The sequence below is a fragment of the Mytilus californianus genome, unplaced genomic scaffold (assembly GCF_021869535.1).
Source record: "Mytilus californianus isolate M0D057914Y unplaced genomic scaffold, xbMytCali1.0.p SCAF_2, whole genome shotgun sequence".
NCBI lineage: Eukaryota > Metazoa > Mollusca > Bivalvia > Mytilida > Mytilidae > Mytilus > Mytilus californianus.
The window spans coordinates 95,615,805-95,639,491 of NW_026262668.1; the positions used below are offsets into that span (position 1 = coordinate 95,615,805).

At 31.0% G+C, this 23,687-nt stretch overlaps 1 protein-coding gene across 2 annotated transcripts; it reads left to right on the top strand.

Annotated features, from left to right (window-relative positions):
- Positions 1-1,690: 1,690 nt before the first annotated feature.
- On the top strand, positions 1,691-14,514 carry LOC127730449 (polycomb complex protein BMI-1-like). Of its 2 annotated transcripts, none has more exons than XM_052238877.1 (10): positions 1,691-1,789; positions 5,607-5,718; positions 6,146-6,242; positions 6,482-6,537; positions 7,096-7,140; positions 10,122-10,230; positions 10,913-10,970; positions 11,338-11,436; positions 11,724-11,804; positions 13,106-14,514. In XM_052238877.1, exons 2-10 carry the CDS (start codon positions 5,607-5,609, stop codon positions 13,664-13,666), a joined length of 1,218 nt encoding a protein of 405 aa, XP_052094837.1. In that variant the 5' UTR covers positions 1,691-1,789; the 3' UTR covers positions 13,667-14,514. The 2 variants fall into 2 exon arrangements, with proteins under 2 accessions (XP_052094837.1, XP_052094838.1); XM_052238878.1 differs by lacking the exon at positions 1,691-1,789 and adding an exon at positions 2,972-3,074.
- Positions 14,515-23,687: the final 9,173 nt, after the last annotated feature.

Genomic DNA, 23,687 nt, shown 5'->3' on the forward strand with positions numbered 1-23,687 from the left:
ATAAATAAAAATATTGAAAAACATAAAAATGATTCACGTATCCGCAATATAACCGCTCACCAAGACTCGCCATAAACAACCAATATACACGCAAAACAAAAGTAAGAATACAGATTAACAAAATGAAACAAGAACGACAAAAGAAAAAAATGATATCAAATACTTAAAATTAAATTGAAAGTGAGAAATTGCAAAGAATATACACGTCCTAAGGGATTTATTCTAAATAAGTTATCTTTCAAACGTAGCCGAGTATTATAAATACAAATTATAAGCTATATTGAGCGACGTTGAAATTGCCGATGTTTTGTGTATGCCAAAAAAAAAAAAAAAAAATTAAGAAAAAGAAGAAAGAAAGAAAAAGAAAAATATAAATAAATAAATAATAAAACTAAAACTAAAAAATATATAAAACAAAAATATATTGTAAACTATAATTCACATTACTATTTTTGGACACATTTTGGCTCTGTGCCGATCGATTTCATGCATATGCTTCATGGGAATAAAGATACGACTTGAATAAAAATAATTACATTTGTCTAATTAATATTTATATGTATTTATTTACAGAGTTATAACGATGTGAAGACTACATTGAAAGTGTTGGTTCCTCAATTCATTTATAAAAAAAAAAAAAAAAAAAAAAACAGTTTTTGAATGTTTTCAAATTAAACAATGAAAATATATACATTTGATTCCCTCAGATTCAATATATATAATTTTTGTGCATTGTATATTTAGAGAATAAGTGCTTTGGCCGCTTGATTTGTGTTTAACTTCCGTGAATAGATAAATGGTTGAATGTATTTGACGTGGTGTAGGAAAATTAATTTTGTGTAAAGAAATTAATTTATATATGAATAAATGGAGTTGGAGATGTAAGAGATAAATTTAGCTAAACATGTATATTAATTTTAAGCATGAAATATGCTTGTAAAGGGACACAAGACAACGTGTCCGTAATAACCATATTAAGATTTATTATGTAAAATACAAAAATAATTTTTGAAGTGATATGCTTTCAATTGTCTTAAGATAACTTTTTTATATTTGAATATCAATCCAATTTATCATCACTCTACTCTATTTTTTATTTACAAATAACATATTCAAAATATGACAAAACTTTACAAGGACTTGATATGCGCTTTATTTATATTTTCAAACAGGTATAAAAATCTTATCATTCTTTAATTTTCGTGTGTAAGCCATGTTTCTTAAATAATTACAAAATTATCGGTATATTTTCCCCCCCGTTCTCCCGTATATACAGTGATATCAGATGATTTTATCCTTTTTTTGGCTGAAAATTGCAATCGGTTATTCAGCTATAAACTGGTGATGTAGGTATTTTTTTAATAAGAATTGAATGATGTGTTAAAACATACTTCATAGTAATTTCCCAATGTTTTTTGTTTAATTTTAACATTTGATTGTTTCGTTTAGTGTCTTTTTATAATCTTAATATTGACTACTTGGGAAATCTTTTCTTTACAAATCAGTTTGAGAATGAAGTTCCAGATGTTTTGAAAATCTGGGTCAATCTCGAATAAATTTCTTTTGTGTGTCGTTTTTCACAAGTTCACAGAAGAAAGTTATTGATTGTCTGGTTTTTGATTGGCCAGAATGATCTGTTACTAAAAATAAATGAAAAACTACACAATGCGACCACCAATGATATGTCACGTGATTACTCATAGTTGCATTTTAGCGTCGTTACATTTATTTAATATTGCAAATAAACAAGGGATTTTATTTTATAATAGATAATGATACAGCTATAAAGGTAGGTTGAGTTTTATCAACTTTATATACGCAGTATATATTCGTTAGATCGTTGTTTATCACAGTGTATACATGTATCTAAACGGGTCGTAAGTTTTGTTTGACCTCACACATTAAATGAGATACATTCAAAATGGCGGTCGTTAAATCCCCCCGACAATTTTGTCATAATATAAACATCGTTTTTATTATTAAACAATCAGAGTTAAATTAAAATAGTGTTGTCTTTGATTTACAAATTGTATGTGGTTTTGAACAAAAGCGTTTGTTTGACAAGTTCTCTATCAATTTACCACAAATAGCTTATAGTGTGATGATCTATGTTTTGCCAGTCACGGGTCATTGTGTAAAGATAATAGGACCCAGGGTTCACAATGGAATAATCAATAATATAATTTTGCATATATTCAGCTTTTAGATAGTTCAAAATTTTATGTTAATATTTGCATTATTTGATATTTGTTTACACATACTATTGTAGTAATGTGTGGTTTGGGAGTGTGTTAATATCAGAAAATAGATGTATTAATGAAAAAACTATTATAACTACAATAAACAACATTTATATTTATTTTGAAAATAGCGTATTAGTTTTATTTTAAATCACTGTTTTCAAATACACTATTAGGTGTAAAGTTTTTCATTTTAGTTTGTACACATCTTTAAATATTTAATTTACAATATTTTAATATTTATAATAAACAAATAGCTGTTGTTACTGAATTTTAAAAGAATTACAAATATACAAAAGCTGCAAATAATTTTGTTTCTAACTTGTCTTTGAAGTATTAAATCCCTTTTTTCCTGGAGAATAAAAAACAATTCTAAAAATAAATTTGCTGTAATAATAAAATTATATTTTTGATAAATTTAGTTGTGAAATCATTATGACTGTGTGATAAGAATATTTCAATTCATATGTTATTGAGTGGGGATTATTTGAAACCTTGTTGAAAGGAAATCTTTCAATTTGAACACAGACTTCGACCTCTCACGGCAGATGTTCAAAATTTTACTGACACACCAGAGAGACAAAGAAAAAAATGAATTTAATTTGTACTAGCAGTCGCCGGAATTAGTCGATGAAGAATGTAGAGATAAACGTTTATATTAATGATTAATTTTATTTGTGATTAACCGAGCATTAAACCTATGGACAGGCTACATATATATTTATAAATATTGGCCAGAATACCCTTGACCGCAATACACACAATCACGTGATCTAGACAACCAATCAGCAGTAAGAACATTTCACTGCAAGAAGATTTGTCATTTGTGAAAATGTAAGTTACTCTAATGTCACGGATTTTTTGTAAGATTAAACTGCAATGCGACATAGGGATCAGATTTAAATGGGTTCATCACTTTGAATGAAAAAGTTACCAGGGTTCTTAAGCATAATGATATCACAGATTATCACAAGGTTGCCAAATTTGCTGACGAGATTTTACAGTAAACAATGAACCTGCAACGGTTAAACGTGAAATTTATGAGTTTTGCGATTCATGTTGAAGGTAGACAAAGTAAAAAATATAATTTTACTATAATGTGTTCATTTGCCTAGGAAGACCGTGTAATTGAATATATAGCATAGAGGTATCTACAACTATAGACTGAACTATATATATCAGTATGGAATACAGTTTTCAGCAATAAATTTTATATTATTTAACACCAATAGCATGTACATAATATATATATTATATGTTTTACGGTAATGATAAGGATAAACGTTGTTGAGCACTCGTAACGGAAACAATGATATGTCCATAAATATGCTACATGCAATATATCTAATACTAATTATACAGTTATATAAATCAAGAACTCACAATGAACTCATTGATTCTTTAATATGATTGCATAATTACTTGAATATGGTGCATATTTTTTATGAGTGAAACATTAGATGCAAAGTATATATACAAATGTGACAATACACGTTCAAAATGTGTTATACTATGAATACCAGCCATATATATATATACTATTGAAAAACAAGCTCAGAGTAAGATAAGTTAAAAGAAAAATTAAAAATTCTTTTTCTTGAAGAAAAAGAACAAAAAACCAACAAAGAATGTTAGTATTTTTTGTGAACAATAATCTTATTTGTGCACCGGTAATCATTAGTCTTCAGAAGTTTTCTGCAAACAATTTGTAAAAAACAACAATTTGGCATACACATTATATAAATAACTTATATAATTTGTTTGCCAAATGCTATAAGTGGAATATAACGTGAAGGTATAAGCATGGAAGTATTATATTAACAATGTAATACTTCCATGATATAAGTGATTGATACAGACCAAATAGTTAAATTTTATGATAATTCGCCTTTAAATACAAAATCTTTTGTCGTGAACTTGACACAGTGCCGACCATTTAGTTTCCCTTTAATGGGCGAATTTGTTTTTAATGGACACACAATTTTGAAATACATATACATGTTCCTTATCTATAAGCAAAATCGCTGACGAAACTATTTTTAAACCACCAAAAAGTACATGTTTCAAGTATTATATATATATATATATATATATATGTGTATAATCGAGGTCACGGGAAATTGTAAACATATTTTTGATCAAAGAACATAGCTCGTTTTTGTATCAAGAACTGGCGATAGAAAACATACGATGCACATTGTTTAGTTGTAAAATTTCAATTCTGGGGTTCACACATTTCAGTGCACGCGGGCATTGATAATCAATATACAAACGCACTCAATGGAAAGCGCTATATTAATCTTCTATACGTTCGTTTTCCCGATTTTTTTTAACAGTTCAGAATTTATATGATTATGAGTTATGACAAATTGAAATATTCAAGAAAAGCCAGTTTTGTTTATTTTCACTTGAAGAAGTCTTGATATGAATTTTTACATTATCCAATTAAAATATCTGTTTTTTTTTGACATTTTCATTGCAATGAATTAAAAGTAAGACATCTTTATGCTTGTGGTTACTCTTGTAATAAAGAAATGCATGCATTTCCGCAATGCAAAGAATTTACCTGGATTTTTTTTTTTATCTGAAGATGTATAATTACACAAAAAAGTTTTACTCTCCCCTTTTTTCCCAGTGAGATTTACATGGATGTTAAGATTTTGAATACATGTTTTAAAAACCTCAATTTTGGACTTAATAATTACACTTGAGCAAATGAATTTTTGAATAAGTATTTCGGAAACTGGATAAGACGTTTACGTATTGTAACCCTATTACTTCAATTACTAAGTATCATATTAGGAACATAACGGAAATTCGTTAACGTTTTCATATTGTGATTATGAATTATGGCTATGATCAATCAAGCATGCACATTCACCATCATTTGCAATAAGATCATATACTTTTGTGTGGTATTTACCCACTTCTATTTCACTAAGATTCCAACATTTGATATAATTGTGAGTGAAATATAATTAACATGATAAATCCATTTATCATTTTACATACAGTTAGCAAATCTTATGTTATACCAGGAGCAATGTGAACTTTATTGTGTATGGAATTTCAGTCGCTCTCTGTTGTAGGTAAATGTCAATTTAATAACGTTCTTCATTGCATCTCTCTCCAGGTAGGGAATGATGGTCGCAAGATAAACGAAAATACCCTTGTACCTTGGAAAGTCATCGCAGCGCTGTGCGATGCGTGTTTTCAAAAGTACAAATTTGTCATAAATCATAATTTTAGGGCGGTCTCATTACAAACATAATTACATCAACGAGATGGATATGTTTTCTTGCCTACCTTTTGCCGCTTGTAGTTTTTAAAAGTACACCACATCTGACCAACTTTTTAAATTTTCAGATGCATAGAACCCTGAAAATAAAGATTACGGAACTGAACCCGCAGTTGATTTGTGTGTTGTGCGGTGGTTATTTGGTAGATGCATCCACAATTGTTGAATGTTTGCATTCATGTAAGTATAGTATTAATTGAAATATTGCGTCATGCTTAAGTAATAATAAACTTTGATGGAGTTTACATTAATTATAATGAGTCATCTTTACATGAAAAAATTGCGGAATAAATTTTACTCAAAAAGGTAATAAATTAATCAAATGTGTATGTGTTATTATTGTATTTACTTTAGTAATGATAGTTAAATTGTTTATAAAATTAATTTAAACGTAAGTAATTTGTCTACACTACGATGTTAAAGTGTTGATTTTGACAGTTTTTTTGCATCGTTTTGCCTTTCGATATCCGTTGATAAAATAAAAAATCATTAGTTTTACATCTTGAATTTTGCATATTTATTTTTTAGTGTGGCCAAAAAATATGAATGTAGTTTTTGCAATTGCACACGAAATATTAATTTGACATTTTTAAAAATATTTTTGCAGTTTGTAAGACGTGCATTGCACGATACTTAGACAACAGTAAATGCTGTCCAATATGTGATACCATGGTGCACAAGACTAAACCCATGCAAAATGTCAGGCAAGTACAAAATAATGGTATTAATGGTCAAAAGTTCAGTTACAATTGACCACACATTTAACTTATATCTTAATTTAATATTTTGTGGTTTGTCTTTTTTATTTGATGGTAATAGAAGAAAAACACGTTTATATTACAAATTGTCGACCTATATTTGTAACAAATAAAATGACACTATATGCAGGTCACACTACTTGTAATAAAGTATTATTTATGGAAATATGTGTGATACATTTCAGATTGGATAAAACCTTACAGGATTTGGTTTACAAGTTAGTCCCCGGTTTATATAAAAGTAAGTAGTATGTAACTTTTTTCATAAGCAGGGTTTTCAATGTAGTGACGAAAAATTCATGCTTTTTCTTTTACAACATGACATCTGATCATACGCGAATGCAGTTTTGGAACGTTCTGTTGACAAGTTCTGAAAAAGGTATGTGCATCCGATCAGATAAATATAGATTTAATCGGAACCCTCATCAACGGCACGTGTCCAGTTCTTTGTTAATAATAACCCTTACAAGACGAAACTTGAGTCCAAGAACCTAATGAATCAAAGCAGTCGTTCAAATAGCTTTTTAGGGACCATATTATAAGTCTGTAAAATTGTAGATGTCTGCCGATTCGATATAAAATTGATTTTCGTATAAACGCTATTTTTTACTAGAACATTCTTTATTTGTCTATATCTAAGCGCTTTTCAGCGGAGGGTGTCTTATTTTTCTGAATTCAGTTTATAATGCCCTATGTATGCTATTTACCACCGGCAAACAATTAAATTGAATATTACTAGTATGTACATTTTTTTTAAAATAAAATTTTGTAACATCGTATTAATTTTCTTTATTACCAGACGAGATGAAGAGAAGACGAGATTTTTATGCAGCTTACCCAATAGGTAAGTTACTATACCAATTGATAGGTTTTTTTTAGCGCGAGGTTCAGCGCTTGATTTTGCTGTACGATATTAAAGATTGGAATAGCATAATCGTAGGCCATACTATCTCCCACTATGAACAACGTAAACAGACAAATATTATCAAAATAATTCTCATTTACATATTGTTTCAGTAATAATTGGCATACATATGTGCACATGTTTCATAAGACTTTTGCAACTTACTTTCAACTATAAGCCTCTTGTGCGATTTTTTAAGAGATTGTTGATTGAACAAAAAGGGATTTTCTCTTAAATACAAGTAATGGGAATCCCTTGGAAGTCAATGTAGATATTTTCGTTATTAAACTTCAGAACAAATAATGGAAATTCCTTTGAAGTCTATATAGATTTTGTCGTAATTTAAATTGAGTACAAATAATGGGAATCACATGGAAGTCGATGTATATATTGTTGTAATTAAACTTCACTATAATTAATGGGAATCCATCGGAAGTCGTAGATATTGTTGTAAGTCGTAACAAATAAAGGGAATCCTTTGGACGTCGATGTAGATATTGTTGTGTAACAAATAAAGGGGATCCCTTGATGTCGAAAGTAAACTTCAGTACAAATAATGAGAATTCCTTGGAAGTCGATGTAGATATTTTAGTAACAACACTTCAGTACAAATAATTGGAATGCTTTAGAAGTATATATATAATAATTTTGGTGTTGTGCAACAGGGTAAGAAGATCAGTCAAATGAATCAAACATATTATCCTTCGATTCTTTGTTTTGTGCCGAAGGGTTGACGTATCACTGGTATAATCATGATCATACAGGTCTTTGTTGAAATGATGCGGAAATCACTTTTACCTTTTCTTTTCTCAACCAAGTCAAGTGGAATATTATGTGTTGCAAACGAGAAAAGGCCAATCTGAAAAAGGTCGTTTATAAAGGTCTGTTCTGACAAGGCAACCCATGGTCGTCAGAATAACTATATTCTGAATTGGTATTTGCTGCATGGTTCTCCGTCAAGCATGCGGTATTTATTTCAGAGTAAAAACAAATAACTGCTCGGCTTGCAGTCAGAATAATGTACTAAAAGTACTACTCAGCGTGTCGATCATAGAAAGCAGAATATTTATTCATTAATTAAGGTTATTGTCATTAATATGCTTGTAATAATTGCTGAAGGACAATTCACCGATCAATCTTTGTTTGCATGGGAATTCTGAAATTAATCTTCACTGAATTTACTCGTATATACTGAGCATGAATTTCCTTGAAGTTTCGTTTTATTAACTGACGCCAGGTCACTATTGCCCTATAAATTGGGCTATTTTTTCCTGTGGTTATTGAAAGTACCAGAAGATGACTGCTTAATATCTGTTGTAGCTAAAAGCATACCAGTATCACATATATGGAACCAAGCTTTATTAAGAGGTTACGTTGTTGTGATACATTTTCATAACTGGCAGTCCACAATCTGATTAAAATACATATCCTGTGTCCAGGCTTTCCTTATAAGGATCTGAAAACGTTCCGTTCTGTTTTAAAGACCTTTCAGGATCCTCTGATTTTGTCGGATTAATACACACCTTCAAAACTTTGAAGGCTGAAATTTCATTGGCTGATGTAATGATTACCAGAACAGAAAGTAAAACGGAGCGTTGTCAAGTCCATGTTAGCAAAGCTTCGACATAGGATCTGTATTTTAATGAGATAATGAGATTGAACAGGCATTACTTCTCATTTGACAAATGGTACTGTTTTGCAATAAAGAGCTCAGACAGGTTACATTTGAACAATAATTGCAGCGCACTCTACATTTTACTATTAAGTTTTACCCTTGTCCGTCTGTACGTACGTCAACAATTGGTTTCCGTTCTATAACTTGAGTTTGCTTCTACCAAATGTTATGAAACTTATACACAATGCTTATTACCACAAAATACAGATCAAGTTTGAATTTTGGTGGCGTCACTTTAACCGTTCTAGAGTTATGCCCTTTATTAATGGTAAAATCCAAAAATTTTAGTTTCTGTTCTCGAACTAAAGTTTGCCTCAACCAAATGTTATGAAACTTATACACAATGCTTATTACCACATAATACAGATCAAGATTGAATTTTTGTAGCGTCACTTTAACCGTTCTAGAGTTATGCCCCTTTATAAATGAAAAAAATAAAAATGTTTAGTTTCCGTTCTCTAACTTAAGTTTGCCTCTACCAAATGTTATGAAACTTATACACAATGCTTATTACGAAAAACACAGATCAAGTTTGAATTTTGGTGGGGTTACTTTAACCATTCTCGAGTTATGCCCCTTTATAAATGAACAAAAAAGCAAAATATTTAGTTTCCGTTCTCTAACTTAAGTTGCCTCAACCAAATGTTATGAAACTTATACACGATGCTCATTACCACAAAACACAGATCAAGTTGAACTTTGGTGGCGTCACTTTAACCATTATCGAGTTCTGCCCCTTTTTAAATCGAAAAATTGCAATTTTTTTAGTTTCCGTTCTGTAACTTAAGTTTGCCCCAACCAAAAATTATGAAACCTATACACAATACTTATTACCACAAAACTCAGATCTAGTACAAATTTGGGTAGCATCACTTTTAATGTTTTTGAGTTATGTCCCTTTATAATGTTGTATGCAAGCGGGGGCATCATCTGTGTCCATGGGGACACATTTTCCATTTATTTTTTATTTCCCGCTTATGATTTTTACAATCAAGTCATTGAAAAAAGAGAAGTATGGACAATCTCAAATTGATACCAGTAATGAATGCAACATCAGATATTTCTCCTAATTTCTGTTGGCATATTTTTGCTCTGAATTCCCCAATCTGTTTAATGTTGGGAATGACACAATCTCCGTCAAACAATATGGTTACTAATATAGAAAGTAAGAGCGGAAGCAAATGGTTTACACCGATTCTTTGTTTTTCGAAGATAACTTAATACGTGTTTCTTTTTTTTTCTACAGACCCAGACCGACCACCTGGTCCTAGTGAAGATCGAGGTAACGAAGACCATGATAGATTGATTTATACGGAAGACGAAAAGATCAGCCTAGAGCTAGAACTATTTGCAGGGTATAAAAAAAAATCACATGATTGTTTTTAGAATTGAATAAACAGAAGAGTTACTTTCAAATTTCAAGTTTGTTATTGTACTCTTGTAAGGCAGCTTCAATGTATTATCAGTTTTGTAGGTGGAAGAATTAGTTATTGCTATGGTGTTTTACGATAGATCATAAAATATAAATATTATGAATAAAATTGAAAAAAAAAAACATGTTTTAATTTTTCTGACACACGAAATAACATTAAATAAATATGTGAATGATAACGGTATGTGGTTTACATTTAATAAGGATTTAGCAAATGGATGCAAGTGACAACTAGATATATCAAAAAGATCAATTGTCTTCCTATTTGTAATAAATGTAGAATTAGGAAGGAAATGGTAACTTCTATGCCAGTTGTTAACTTCTATCATCTGGTCTCTGGTGGACAGTTGTCTCATTGGCAATCATACCACATCTTCTTATTTTTATAGCTCACTCTCAAACGGGAGGAATATGTTTTTTGCCCCTAATATGTCCGTCAGAATGTTTTAAAAGTTTGATACAAAACTGAAGATGCCGTATTTTGGACGTCGGAGTCTCATGAAATTTTGAAATCTACTAATTCACATCACGGGAAATGTTTTTTGCTCGTTGATTTTTGTTCATACTTTTGAAGTGCTATATTACTATTGCTTTCTTTTTTCCAGCTTCAATCCATCTGAACACCTAGAATCCACGGCGGACAGCGATCCAGATAAGCTCAAGGTATTTAAATTGTTCTATATATATATTTTAGCGTTAAAGTTAAGATAATTTTACACTTAAGATATTGAAATTGTATTAATAATTCTTTTATATCAAGGATTAATCTTTAAATCCATATATTTTTAAATGATTGCATTTACAATCTCCCCTGTGCAATTTTCACAGTTATTTTAAAACACAGTGTTACCCTCTGCTGTCATTTGCCAGGTGTCTCATAGAAAGAAAGAATATGTTTTTTTGACAGTTGAATGGTCCAATAATAATTATTCCCAAGATTGACTATAGTATATATTCAACATTGATTTTAACTATACATGATGTTTAGTACATTTTTTATTCCTTATTTTTTGAAACCATTGTCTTTCAGGAAAAGGATATTCGCTATTTACTTTGTCCAGCAGGTGTATGTGTAGGTCATCTGAAGAAATTTGTTCGCTTGAAGTTTGACATTCCAAAAAAGTACAAGGTAAATGGATAAAACAATGCAACATGCCCCTTTCTACTTCTGACTTTTTATATAGCTGTACTTTCATTAGTTTGTGTTTTAACGGGTCCCGGGAACACATTTTGTTTTGTAGTTTTCATATCTTTTGTTTGATATGCGAATATCAATTCTGAGCTAATTGAAGTGAATTAAAGAACACAAAAGGTCAATTTAACGTTTTTAAAGCGTAATCTTTAATCGCTCTTGAGTTGAAGTCTTATTATTAAACTTTAGCCGTTAGTCTAATTATTGTTTATATACTGTTGTAGATTGATGTGTATCATTCAGATGAACCGTTAAAAGATGATCTTACATTAATGGATATTGCATACATTTACACTTGGAGAAGGGTAAGAAACACCGATTGATATATACCATACAAAATAAAAAAATAGAATGAAAAGACAATCAACTACAAGAAGAGTCGTGAATTATTTATAGCAAGCTTTCAGCTAATATTATACAATGCTAATTGAGCCAGTTGGACCTAGAGTTTATTTGAGAAACTATTTTGTATCTGGTTTTCGATCTGTAATGTCACAGTTTCTAATCAGCCTATTCAGGGTTTTGTCTGTAACACTTTGTTTTATTAGTTCAATATATAATAGGCAATTGTTGGTCATTGTTGTCATGATGATGATATTCAGTGTAGAATATCTGATAGTTCCGTTGAATAGTAGACCCATTTGATATCGTGCACCTATAAAGCATTCGTTTTGACATCATACCTTTATTGTTCAGTGGACATAAGAATGATTTGAAGGTTGCAGTTTCCATCATTTTTTCATTTTTGTTTTCGCTCTGTGAAGAAGATAAAAATTTCTGTGGAATGTCTTCACATTTTAGAGTTATACTTTTTAAGGGACAACAATATTTACAATAAAATGCAATAGAGATTTTCTAGGTAAGTATGAGGTCTTACAGTGACGTGTAGTTGTATACATCCTTGTGCTTTGATGAATAGTTGTCTCATTGGCAATTGTACCAAGTCTCCTAGTTTTTATTAGTCCCCTATTGAAGAAATCGAAGGGGACTTTAGGTTTGCACTCCGTCCGTCCGCCTGTCTGTCTGTCAGTCCGGCAAATCAGTTTTCAACACTTTTTTTCTTCGTGCTTGAAGATATTGATTTGATATATGTTGCATCATGACAAGTTACAGATCAAGTTCGAATTTTGTTCTGGTCTGATGATTTTGTGCAGAGTTATGGTCCTTGGACTTAGAAAATTCACTCAAATAATCTGTTTTCCGCACCTTTTTTGTCATGCTTGAGGATATTGATTTGATAATTGGTATATAGTTTTATCATGACAGGTTACAGATCAAGTTCGAATTTTGTTGCGGTCTGATGATTTTGTTCTGAGTTATGGTCCTTGGACTTTAAAAATTCTCTTAAATAATCAGTTTTCATATACTTTTTTTCGTCATGCTTGAAGATATTGACTTGATATTTGTTATAAAGCTTACACCATGACAAGTTATAGATCAAGTTCCAGTACAATGAATTTTTAACCGGTAGGGGACTATGTATTGCCTTTCAATACTCCAAGAATGCTTGTTGTAGTAGGTTTAATTATAACATAATGCAGTTTTTGTTCCAAAATGACACGTTATTGGATTGTTTTTTTTTTAAATTCATGATTTTGTGTTTCAGAATTCGCCACTAAAATTAATCTATAGTATATATGAAGTCTTAGGAACAAAGCGGACAGCTGCGTTTGAAGAAACAGCTACAGAACTGACCAAATATCCCAGACTTTCTTCAGACACAGAAGAAACGGATGCATATAGTGAATCGGAATCTCAAGATAGTCTGTCACAAGATGAGATAACCAAGAAAGATACAAACGAAAATCACATTTTTCACAATGAAAAAAATAACTCAACAGCCGGTGTAAATAGAATGGAAAACGGAAATCAGTGCAAGATGAATGGATTTTATCATGATAGTGATCTTCCAGTTGATTTGTCCAATCACAAGTTAAAGAAGATCACATGTGACAATGAAGTTTCAACAGATGGTAAAAATGATGTAAACGGTTTTATTGGACACCATTTCTTACAAAAACCCTACACTGTTAATAGAAACTCCCCAAACGACTTTTCTTTCAAACCAAAGAAAAGAAGGAAGAAAATGGAGGACTGTATAAAAGAGAAAGAGGTTTATTCGAACAAAAAGACATTCACCAAGTCTGAATATGATTTCAACGAGTAGATCTCATCATATTCAGTATGATGATATATATCAGGAAGTCTAAGATTTATCAGGGTCCGTATATTCACAGGAACAGTAAAAGGCAGCGATTTACCTTTCTTGTCTTTTCTCACTTTCACACCAGTTCAATTACATATATGAAATGAAATTTCTTTACTACATGTATCAACTTTATGGATGCTATTTCAGAACACAAGAGAAAGGAGCTGTTAATGTTTCCTTTTTTATTTAGGACCAGCTGAGAATTATTTTTTTTATGTTAGTGCTTAAGATGAAATCGAGCACTTAAGATTTTTTGTAATTTTCTGTTTAATTATAAACGGATTATTGTACTGATAAGCTCAGTCAGATGCAATGTATTTAATGGTGCTATATGTTTATATACTATGCTTTGTATTGTACAAATGTATTTTAATTGAAGAAAGCAGCTTTGAAAAAGAACATGATTGCATTTGAAACATTTAGTTTTGATGATCTATGTGGATGGTTGTCTGATAGTCAATCATACCACATCTCCATAATGTTTTATATTTTCTGTTCATATTCCAATTTTGACCAGAAATTAATACAATTTATATAAATTTCTGGTAGCCGTTTTTCAAATAAAAACAACTTTTTATGGAAGGTAGAACTAAAGATTGCTTCAGATAGTTCTATATAATTCTACTATATTCACCTACATTGTATGTGAAATTTTACACTAAGATTCATTGTGTTACTCAATTAGTTGTTGATATATCAGGAAATTAATTCAAAAATAAAGCTGAAAAATGGTCTGAATTTTACTACACTATCTAATATCGATTTCTCTTTAAAATATATCTGTTATAAAAAATGTTTTTAAGCTTTGTGAGTTTAACAATGACTTGTTCTTGCATGTATTGCACATATTAAGAAGTCTGAATTTTGTGATCAGATGAAGCTAACTCTTAGTTTAATTTGGTTGTTTGAAATACAAAAAAAACCCTAATAGATACTGATAAATCGCTCACATGTTCTGTTCTCACATGATGCAGAATTATTCATTACTGACTTGTATTCATTTTGTCTCATAAAAAACAAGAAACAAAATGTTCAGTTTTACTATCAAATTCATTGATAATGACATGAAAATGACGGAGCTACATTTCGAGCAGTGATTACGTTTGTTAACAAAAAAGTGAAACTTGTTTTTAGGAAAAAAAGTGAATTGCTCCATATTTACTTCTTTGGAGTAATAGATACGGATGGATGACTAAAAGATTAAGAATTTATAATATTTTGTAAAGACAATTTTTTATACTTGATTATATTCTTATGCTGAAGGTAAATCCAGAAAAACCCTAGTCAAAAGGAATATGAAAATAACACCTTATTTATTTCGTGTGTCACGAAATAAAAAGTGTTATTTTCTTGTACCTTTTGACATATCCCTTTTAAGTTTACCACTTCTCAGTTGAAACGAATAGAGTAGATCCTCTCTTCGAGATCATCTCTTACAGAGATGAATTGTCCAAAACAACATCGCCATCATAGTTTAAAAAAAAAACCAAATCAACCGTTCTTAAAGTTTTCTTTATTTTATAAAAAAGAATGGAAACATATCTTGTTTTAGGAATTGATAAATCGTACTTTGTACAAATAACGCTGATTAGAACAAAAAATTCACTAACAATTGACATTAACATGCTGGATTTATTTCATTGACAACATATTTGCTACATTTTGACGCGTTTTTCAACAGACAATCGATATTCCTCCTATGGAAACAAACTGTGTTTTTATTTTCGACGAATTGCTCCTTTATTAATGTTAGGCATATTTTATACAGGAGGAATGAAACGGAGCTTGCATTATGGTGTGCCCTCACTAAATAATGAGAATGAGGATACCACAGACTTGGTTTAGTCTATTTCATACATCTAGAAGTTGACAATGAGGGTCGGTTGAGACAACACTTTACGAAAACAAAAGATGAAGTCAGATTTCCAATTGTGAAAATTATTTTTATGTAGCAACATTTCAGCAGCGACTGCATATGGGGATTATATCTCCAATTTTATACGTAATTCCAGAACTTTCGTTTCCTATAAAGATATCCTTGATAGAGGATTGCTACTTACAATAAAGCTATTGAACCAAGATTTCTTATTGGTAAAGTTGAAGTCATCCCTTCGAAAGTATGTCACAGATGACAACGGATATGTTCCCATTGTCATTACCATAATCCCGTCCTCTTTTCCTCGATAGTGATATAACCAAATGCGACTTTTCACAGAATTTAGACTTATCATGAGCAACACGACGGGTGCAACATGTTGAGCAAGATGTCTTCATCGACATTGAAACAGATGGCATTCAAACTAGAATCTGACAAACGTGATTTCAACTTCCCATTTCTTAAGAGTAACATACACTCTGCCCCATCGTATGGCGTTTACACATCTCAGCTGATACTTTACGCTGGTGCATGTTCACACTACTAGCATACAAATTTCATTGCAAGGGTGTGCTTCTTACACTAAAACTGCTCAAACAGAGTTATTACGACTGATATTGTTCCAATTATCGTAACTACAACGCCCCCTTTTCTCCGAATTGACCTACCGAAGTAGACTTATCACCGGGTTTACACTTGCACGAGCAACACGACGGGTGCCACATGTGGAGCAGGACTGCTTACTCTCTCAGAGCACCGGAGATCACCCCCAGTTTTTTTTTTGGGGGGGGGGGGGGGGTCGTGTTGCTCAGTCTTTTGTTTTCTATGTTTTGTTTTGTGTACTGTTGTTTGTCTGTTTGTCCTTTACTTTTCTAGCCATGGCGTTGTCAGTCTTCTTAATCAGTTAATCAGATTTGAACATCGGTAAACTACTGCTGACTTAATTTGTTTTCTGTTTCTCTTTGCCTCTGAAAGGTAATTGCCAGCACATTCAGATTAATCAAAAGAAATAAACTAGTACACCAATTTTTGTTGAAGGGCCAGCTGAAGCCCGCCTCCTGGTGCGGGATTTTCACGCTGTGTTGAAGACCCATCGGTGGCCTTCAGCTGTTTTCTGCTCTTTGGTCGGGTTGTTGTCTCTTTGATACAATCCCCATTTCCATTCTCAATTTTATTTAACGTATGCTTAGATAAACTATAAATATACGATTTTCTCTATAACTATGTGAAAGAAATTGATACTAGTACTATATACTATCGTTGATCGGTAAACTGCATAAGAACAACGACCAGTATTGCATCTTCTAATAACCAGGCAATAGAATTGCTTGGTCTTATTAAAATACACCGACAATGATCTTTAACAAGAATGATATGATTTTCTTCGGGTTTCTGGTATTGACCATGAATCCTTTTAAGGGTAATGCATATATAGCAGAATAAAACATACTCTTTCGTCACACCTGTACCGTCTTCATTATGGGTCATGCAATTCACACGTTTGTATTTCAATGTTTGTCTGCCATTACATCTTTTTGCATGTCATAGGCTCTTTATTTTAGGTCATTTATCGTATTGTCTTACTGCCATTCTTAGTTCTGTCACTCAGCGTAGATCTTCCGATGCCTTTCAGTCCAGATGATAAACAACATTTATTTTATATAATTACTTTCAGATGGTCTATTGTTGTGTTTACCCATCCAATATTCGTTCATTGCATTGCTGGGGGCTTGGGAATAATAAAAAAAAGGTAAATTTCAAATGAACAATTTTCACTATAGTTATGCATGACTTTATACTAAAAACTGAAAGGTATTCCATATTTCAATATTACTTTTTTTTTTTACATAGGACTCTTATCTTTGATTCGGGTCCTTGTACTGATATATTTGACCAGCAGTTTGTCATGTTAATACATTGTCACTTGACGTTAAACAAGCGACTATTAATCAATGAATCGGGTTGATACGCAATTATGGTTATTTGAGACGGTTCATATATATTTCAATTCGCAAGTCCACAGAAAGTCGAATAAGCAGTAGCAAAAGGATATTTTTCAGGAAGAGTTGTGGGGATTAGTAAGATCCAAGTGTTTACATTTTTTTCTCTCTCATCTGTTGATAACCACCTTTCAACACGAACCGATATTTAATAGAGTGCAGACTTATATTCATTCAAGTGAATTTTGGATAACTGATTATTACCCATGTGGAGGAATTCACACGTATGGATGACTAAAAAATATAGGATTTACGAATTTCTATTGCCAGGTTCTCATATTTTAGTATCTTACTTTTTGTTCTATCCTTTGGTACAAACAGATCTCAGTTGAAACGATGTACTTAAGCATATTCTCGTTCGGGGACTTCTTGTACAGAGACGTGCAGTCAACAACAAATCAAAGTGATCAAAATCAATTATGGAAAGAATTGAAGACTTGTGTTCATAACTGCAAACTGTACTTTAGTTTATCATAAGGGGGAGGGGGCATTGAGGTGAAGCGAAGACAAAAAAAAACACAAAAAAAAAAACAAAAAAGAATTAACACTATTGAAAATAGTTGCATTATTTTCATCCACAGAAAGATAACCACATTGGAGAGTAAATAAATGAGCTTAATAAAATTGAGATTGGAAACGGGGAATGTGTCAAAGAGACAACAACCTGACCAAAGAGCAGAAAACAGCCCAAGGCCACCAATGGATCTTCAACACAGCGAGAAAATGTTTGTCAATGTCAGAAAGTCACAAAGTTCGCATAACATTTTCTTTGAAATTGAAATTTGATATTAGAATCAGTTTTATGTTTTCATTTTTTAATGCACTGAAGAACTTAAAAAATATTGATTCCCCTTAAAAATCTGTCATTACATTTATCCTTGTATAGTTCCGGTATAACACATGTATTTGAAATGTCACACAGCATATCATCTTCAAGTGTATAAGGAACAATTGACCTCGTCCAATTTTTTCTTATATCAAAGCAAATACATCCGCAATATTTAAAACCTTTTAATAACCCAAAGCCACAATAATGGCATGCATATATTTTATTCCATTTCAAGCTGAAGTGCATATCCTTTTTACAGTACTTTGGCTTTCTACGTTTTAAATTTGAAATTAATTTACATGTCAGACTATTAATCTCGGTTCCAAGTAAGAGATTTTTTAAGACAAACTAATACCAAAATTGCTTCCATTTATATACAGCAACACATCTTTTCATTTATTTAAAACAGAGTCTCCTTTTATCTCTACTTTGAATCAAAACTTAAAATTTCTACAGCGTCACCCATGAGTTTTACGTAGAAGAAACGTGCGTATTCTTAGCTCTTTCACTCATCGTAGATCTTCCGATACCTTTCAGTCCAGATGATAAACAACATATATGATATATTATTATTTTCAGATTGTCTTTTTATCAGATTGTGCTATGGTTATTTTTTGTATTCTTGTGTTTCATTTTTGCTTATGTGCTTTGTCTATATGCCATTTTGTTTTTCTGTTGACATATTTGTTTGTTTTTATAGTGATTAAGATTATAACACAATGTTGACTGCTGTACCCCTATTTTTGACATTTTTTCTATTATGTCTGTTTGTTTTGTTCACAAATTGCTGTCTGACCAATGAGGGAATATGATAAAAATGAACCAGAACTAATTATATCCGACCAAACGTGAAGTTCATTTACGTTTTTAAAATACTAGATCAGATGTTATGATCAATGTAAATATCTATTCAGTTTTTTATTTTGTTGTCCGACAAGAAATGAAGGCGGCTCCACAGTAATGGCAGATATAGTACTTAGTTACTTTTTCTTATTATTGGTGTTGATGTTACGTTGGATATGTCGTATGGAGTGCATATTTCTCATTTGGTTTGATGTGAGCAGAGTTGCAGTCAGGTCAATGGAGATAGCATTTTCATACTTGACACATCAGGGATAAATAATATCATCAATTGGTCAAAACATCTATTGATATTTACATTTACTAAATTGTATCACAACTACAGATATTTATTGTTGAAATCTGACTGCATCTACAGGAATTGTATGCAAAGAGATAATTCCCATCCGAGCTTGTACGTTGATGTTATCTATAAAGCTAATAAGAAAGGCCCGAATAAGAAATGACTATGAGTTAACATACATATTGATATCGGATAAAATTATTCTGTTGAAGTTCAATCATTGCGTCTTTTCTAAGAATGTAGATATCGTTTGAGGCAAATCTAAATGGTTTTTGTTTTACTTACAGTCCTTCCCCTGTCAGCAGCAAGCAAGATATCAGGTGGTTTCCTAAATGCAGCTGACAGCAGGGGATGATACCTCAAAGACAGACTGGCATCATAAATCTTTATGTGGAAAACGTCTTTATCCTACCTGTATCAAAAGCATAATAGGTGGCAGCATAAGTAACTTTAAATGCAGTTGACACCAGAGGATGATGCCATAAGGATATACGAACATTTTTATTTATAGAAATTTAAAAATAAAAAGTAATAATCAATATATATCTTCCATTTTCATTTTTGTTAGGACTAATATGTGTCTGACCTTTAAATCAATATGTAAATACAGCCAACATTTAAAATATCTATGTATACAATAATCTTTAGGAATCAGATGTGTGTATATATAATTACATTTATTTTAAGTGAATCAACATTTTTTTCTACACAAAAAAGCAGAATGATTTTGGTTGGTTTGACTGTTCAAATCATTAAAATAAGTATTAACTTTTGCAATGCAGACATCATATTACTTCTTTCATGCTCAAATTTTGTGCAATCAAAATGAAAATGAGCCTCATCTTCAATAGTACTGGAAGTACATTTATTATATATTCTGCTGTCAGAGAATACCTTGATATCTACTCAGTTCTATTTGTAACCAATGTGAAGAAATACGTAACCTTGGAAAACTCTTCTTAGTTCAAAATTTTTAATCAATGTGAGAAATTTCTGAAAACCAAAATTTGATTTATATGCATGATATCTAACTGTTTTTTCCCAGTAGCTAATGAACACAGTTGATAGGTTGGTTTGAATATACTTCTTAAATCCGTAAATACTCTAGGAACATTTCTAGTAGTTGCACATCAATCCCAAGTAACTTCAATATAACATTTATTGAACCATACCAGAAAAATATAATATTATATAAAGATTCTTTGTTTATTTTTGAATTTTGAAAATATTATTATGTTTTAAATGCTCATTAGCATGGAGGTGGGCATAACGTAAAGTAAAACGAATTTTAACATATTGAAACTGTTCAAATATATTTCCTCTGATGTAAATTTTTTATATAAAGAAGGGAAGTTGCTGCAAGAATATCGAATGTGAGTATATGTTTTAAACTCTTATGCATCATCTTAATTTTTGACATTTTACATCTTATTTTTGAATGCACCTGGACAAAACTTAAATTCGTCGCCATTGTCCCGTTAGGTGTTAATTTATTACGGTGCGTGTTGTCAAAACCGACGCCACTGTTGTCAGTTAGCAGTCTTATTATCAACACTATGATGTATGTAATGTGTCATAATAAACGTACATCATGGCTTATCGGTTCATCTATTTTCGATGGGTCCCTATACATATTCATAGTTTTGCCGTAGGAAGGAAATCTTAATTGAATACAGCATGTTTAATTTATCAGAATTATAGGACAAAAATACTTTTTTTAAAACAAAAACTTTTTCTGAATGCATTAATTCGATATGGCAAGAGGAGAAAAAAAGTTTTACTTTAATCGGTTTCGTATACCGGTATTATCATGAGCTATGTTTTTTAAAAACAAACATAAACAAAATGGTTGGTTTATTTTGTAATCAACCACTTTAATACAATGTAATTGATATTTGCGCACAACTACAATTAATGGAGGAAAAAGATCGATGCATCTCTGAACTTCAATTAATTTTATAGAACTGTTCTCTCACATGTTTCTTAATTCTTACAATGATTGATGTGCCTGCCAACTAGAAACCAACATTCAAGCATTCTTTTAAAATATATAGTATCTTCAAATTTTATCTATAAAAACAGTTATAATTAAGAAAAGTGCCAAAGGAGTTGTTTACATTATACAGAAAATAACCAGATATAAATGTGTTTCTGAACGAGTAAAATAAAATATATATATATGGTAATACCCTGTTTGTACAGTACATGTCAATGAATACATTTAAAAGTAGAAGAGTTGGCACCAAGTAAGTACAATAATCTACTGCATGTATGGCAGGGGTCAAAGCAAAGCTATTGATAGATTCTCTTCCGTATGATTTATATACCGTCTTAAGGAATGTTCCTTTGCTACCTTGACATTGTTATAAAATTTAGCGTAAGTTTTATATATATATTTATGTATTGATTTTACAAATACAATTATTTGAAGAAAAGATTTCTTTTCTCTTTCATTATGACGACAATATCAACTGCAACTGTAAAGACGCTGATACCACGAAACAATACCCTTTCCTCTGGCAGTTTTAGTCCTGTAAACAGTTTTAACATGTAAAGCAAGTAGTCCGTATTTCAACGAAAAGGTGAAAAGGTAATCATAAAGAAGTTTAAGCATTTTGGGGTTGTTATGATATGTTATTTCGCTGAACATTTCTATAACACTTACTACCATATAAATAAGCAAACATGAAGTCACACCTTATCTATATCTAAATGCAAAAAAAAGTCAACTCCTTTCAAAAATTTTTATCAAAATATCAGGGAAAAATTATGTTTCCATTTTTTTCCACATTACGTAAGTGCCTCTTACCCTACAAGTAAAGACATATATTGCCCTCTTTTAATTGTAAAATGTTGCTCAAGGGTATGATGGTGTAAAGAATAATTGGCAAAATCGGTGATTAAAAATAATTGAGGAACTATATATTTCAATGGTCGGGTAAGGTAATAACTATGTATTTGTTTTCTTTTAAATATGTTTTAAAATGAAGTTGAACCTTATATATCAGTATATATTTTACACAGAAAAACTAATTATCTCATGTTTATGTAGATATGTACTTTTAATGTTGTCCAAATATTCAATGTTCAAAATTCAAACGCTTTTCGTTTACAATTACAAATACATACTTATGCCTATTTCAAAGCAACAACTTGGCCATCAAACGTTTGTAACTGCTAAATTAAAATGCACTGATAAAAACTCATAATTCTAAAATGATTTAAAGACTATTTAATGAGGTTTTAATGTAAAGCACAAATCTACAAGTGTGTGGCGAATCTTAAAACGCCAAGATAGTTATCTTCGCTGTCGGTTAAGACCCACAACGCTTTACGAGTAGGTGGCCTTTATATGATGAATAATGCAAGAACCAGTAATGCATGACTCGTGATCCTAAGTGGAAGGCGTATGACATATCCATCATTAACAAAGCGTGAAACACCATTAATAAAGCATATCATACAATATTCCGAACTGAACGACAAAATACATAAATGCTATAAAATCCGTGTTTGTTAGCAATTCGGGTGTATTTCAATTTATGCTTATACAATTTAATTCACGTTTTAATACATTTTATTTTTGATTGATTTGTTATACACAAAAGTATTATACATTTGATATCACACACATTAAAATTTCTAGAAAAGGTACAAAAAGCTTAATCGGTAAAAATCAGGCCAGTACTACTTTGAAATCAGGAAAACATCATATATAAAGGCAGTTATCATTTCGGCAGATGTATAATGTTCAGTTAGTGTCGAATTACACTTTTTTTTTTTATATAAAAGGAAAATAAGCACATTTATCACAATTAAAATTAAATATTTTCAGACAGATGAATGTAGTGGTGTTGATATTTCGGAGCTCTTTATATCTAAATTGTTAAAAAATAAGATTATAAAGCCCCATAGTAATATTTATTCTCATTGAAAACTGAAGACAGGTTTATGGTGTAAATGTACGTGGGATAACTTGCGAGTCGAGACCAATAGGAAGGCGACTCTTTTTGCATTTAAAAGTAAAAAAAAGTATCAAGTTATTTTATCTAAAAAAAATCACAAAGATTAATCACCATTTTATATATGTCTAAAATATTTGTTATTTTTTATATTTCAAATAAAAATGA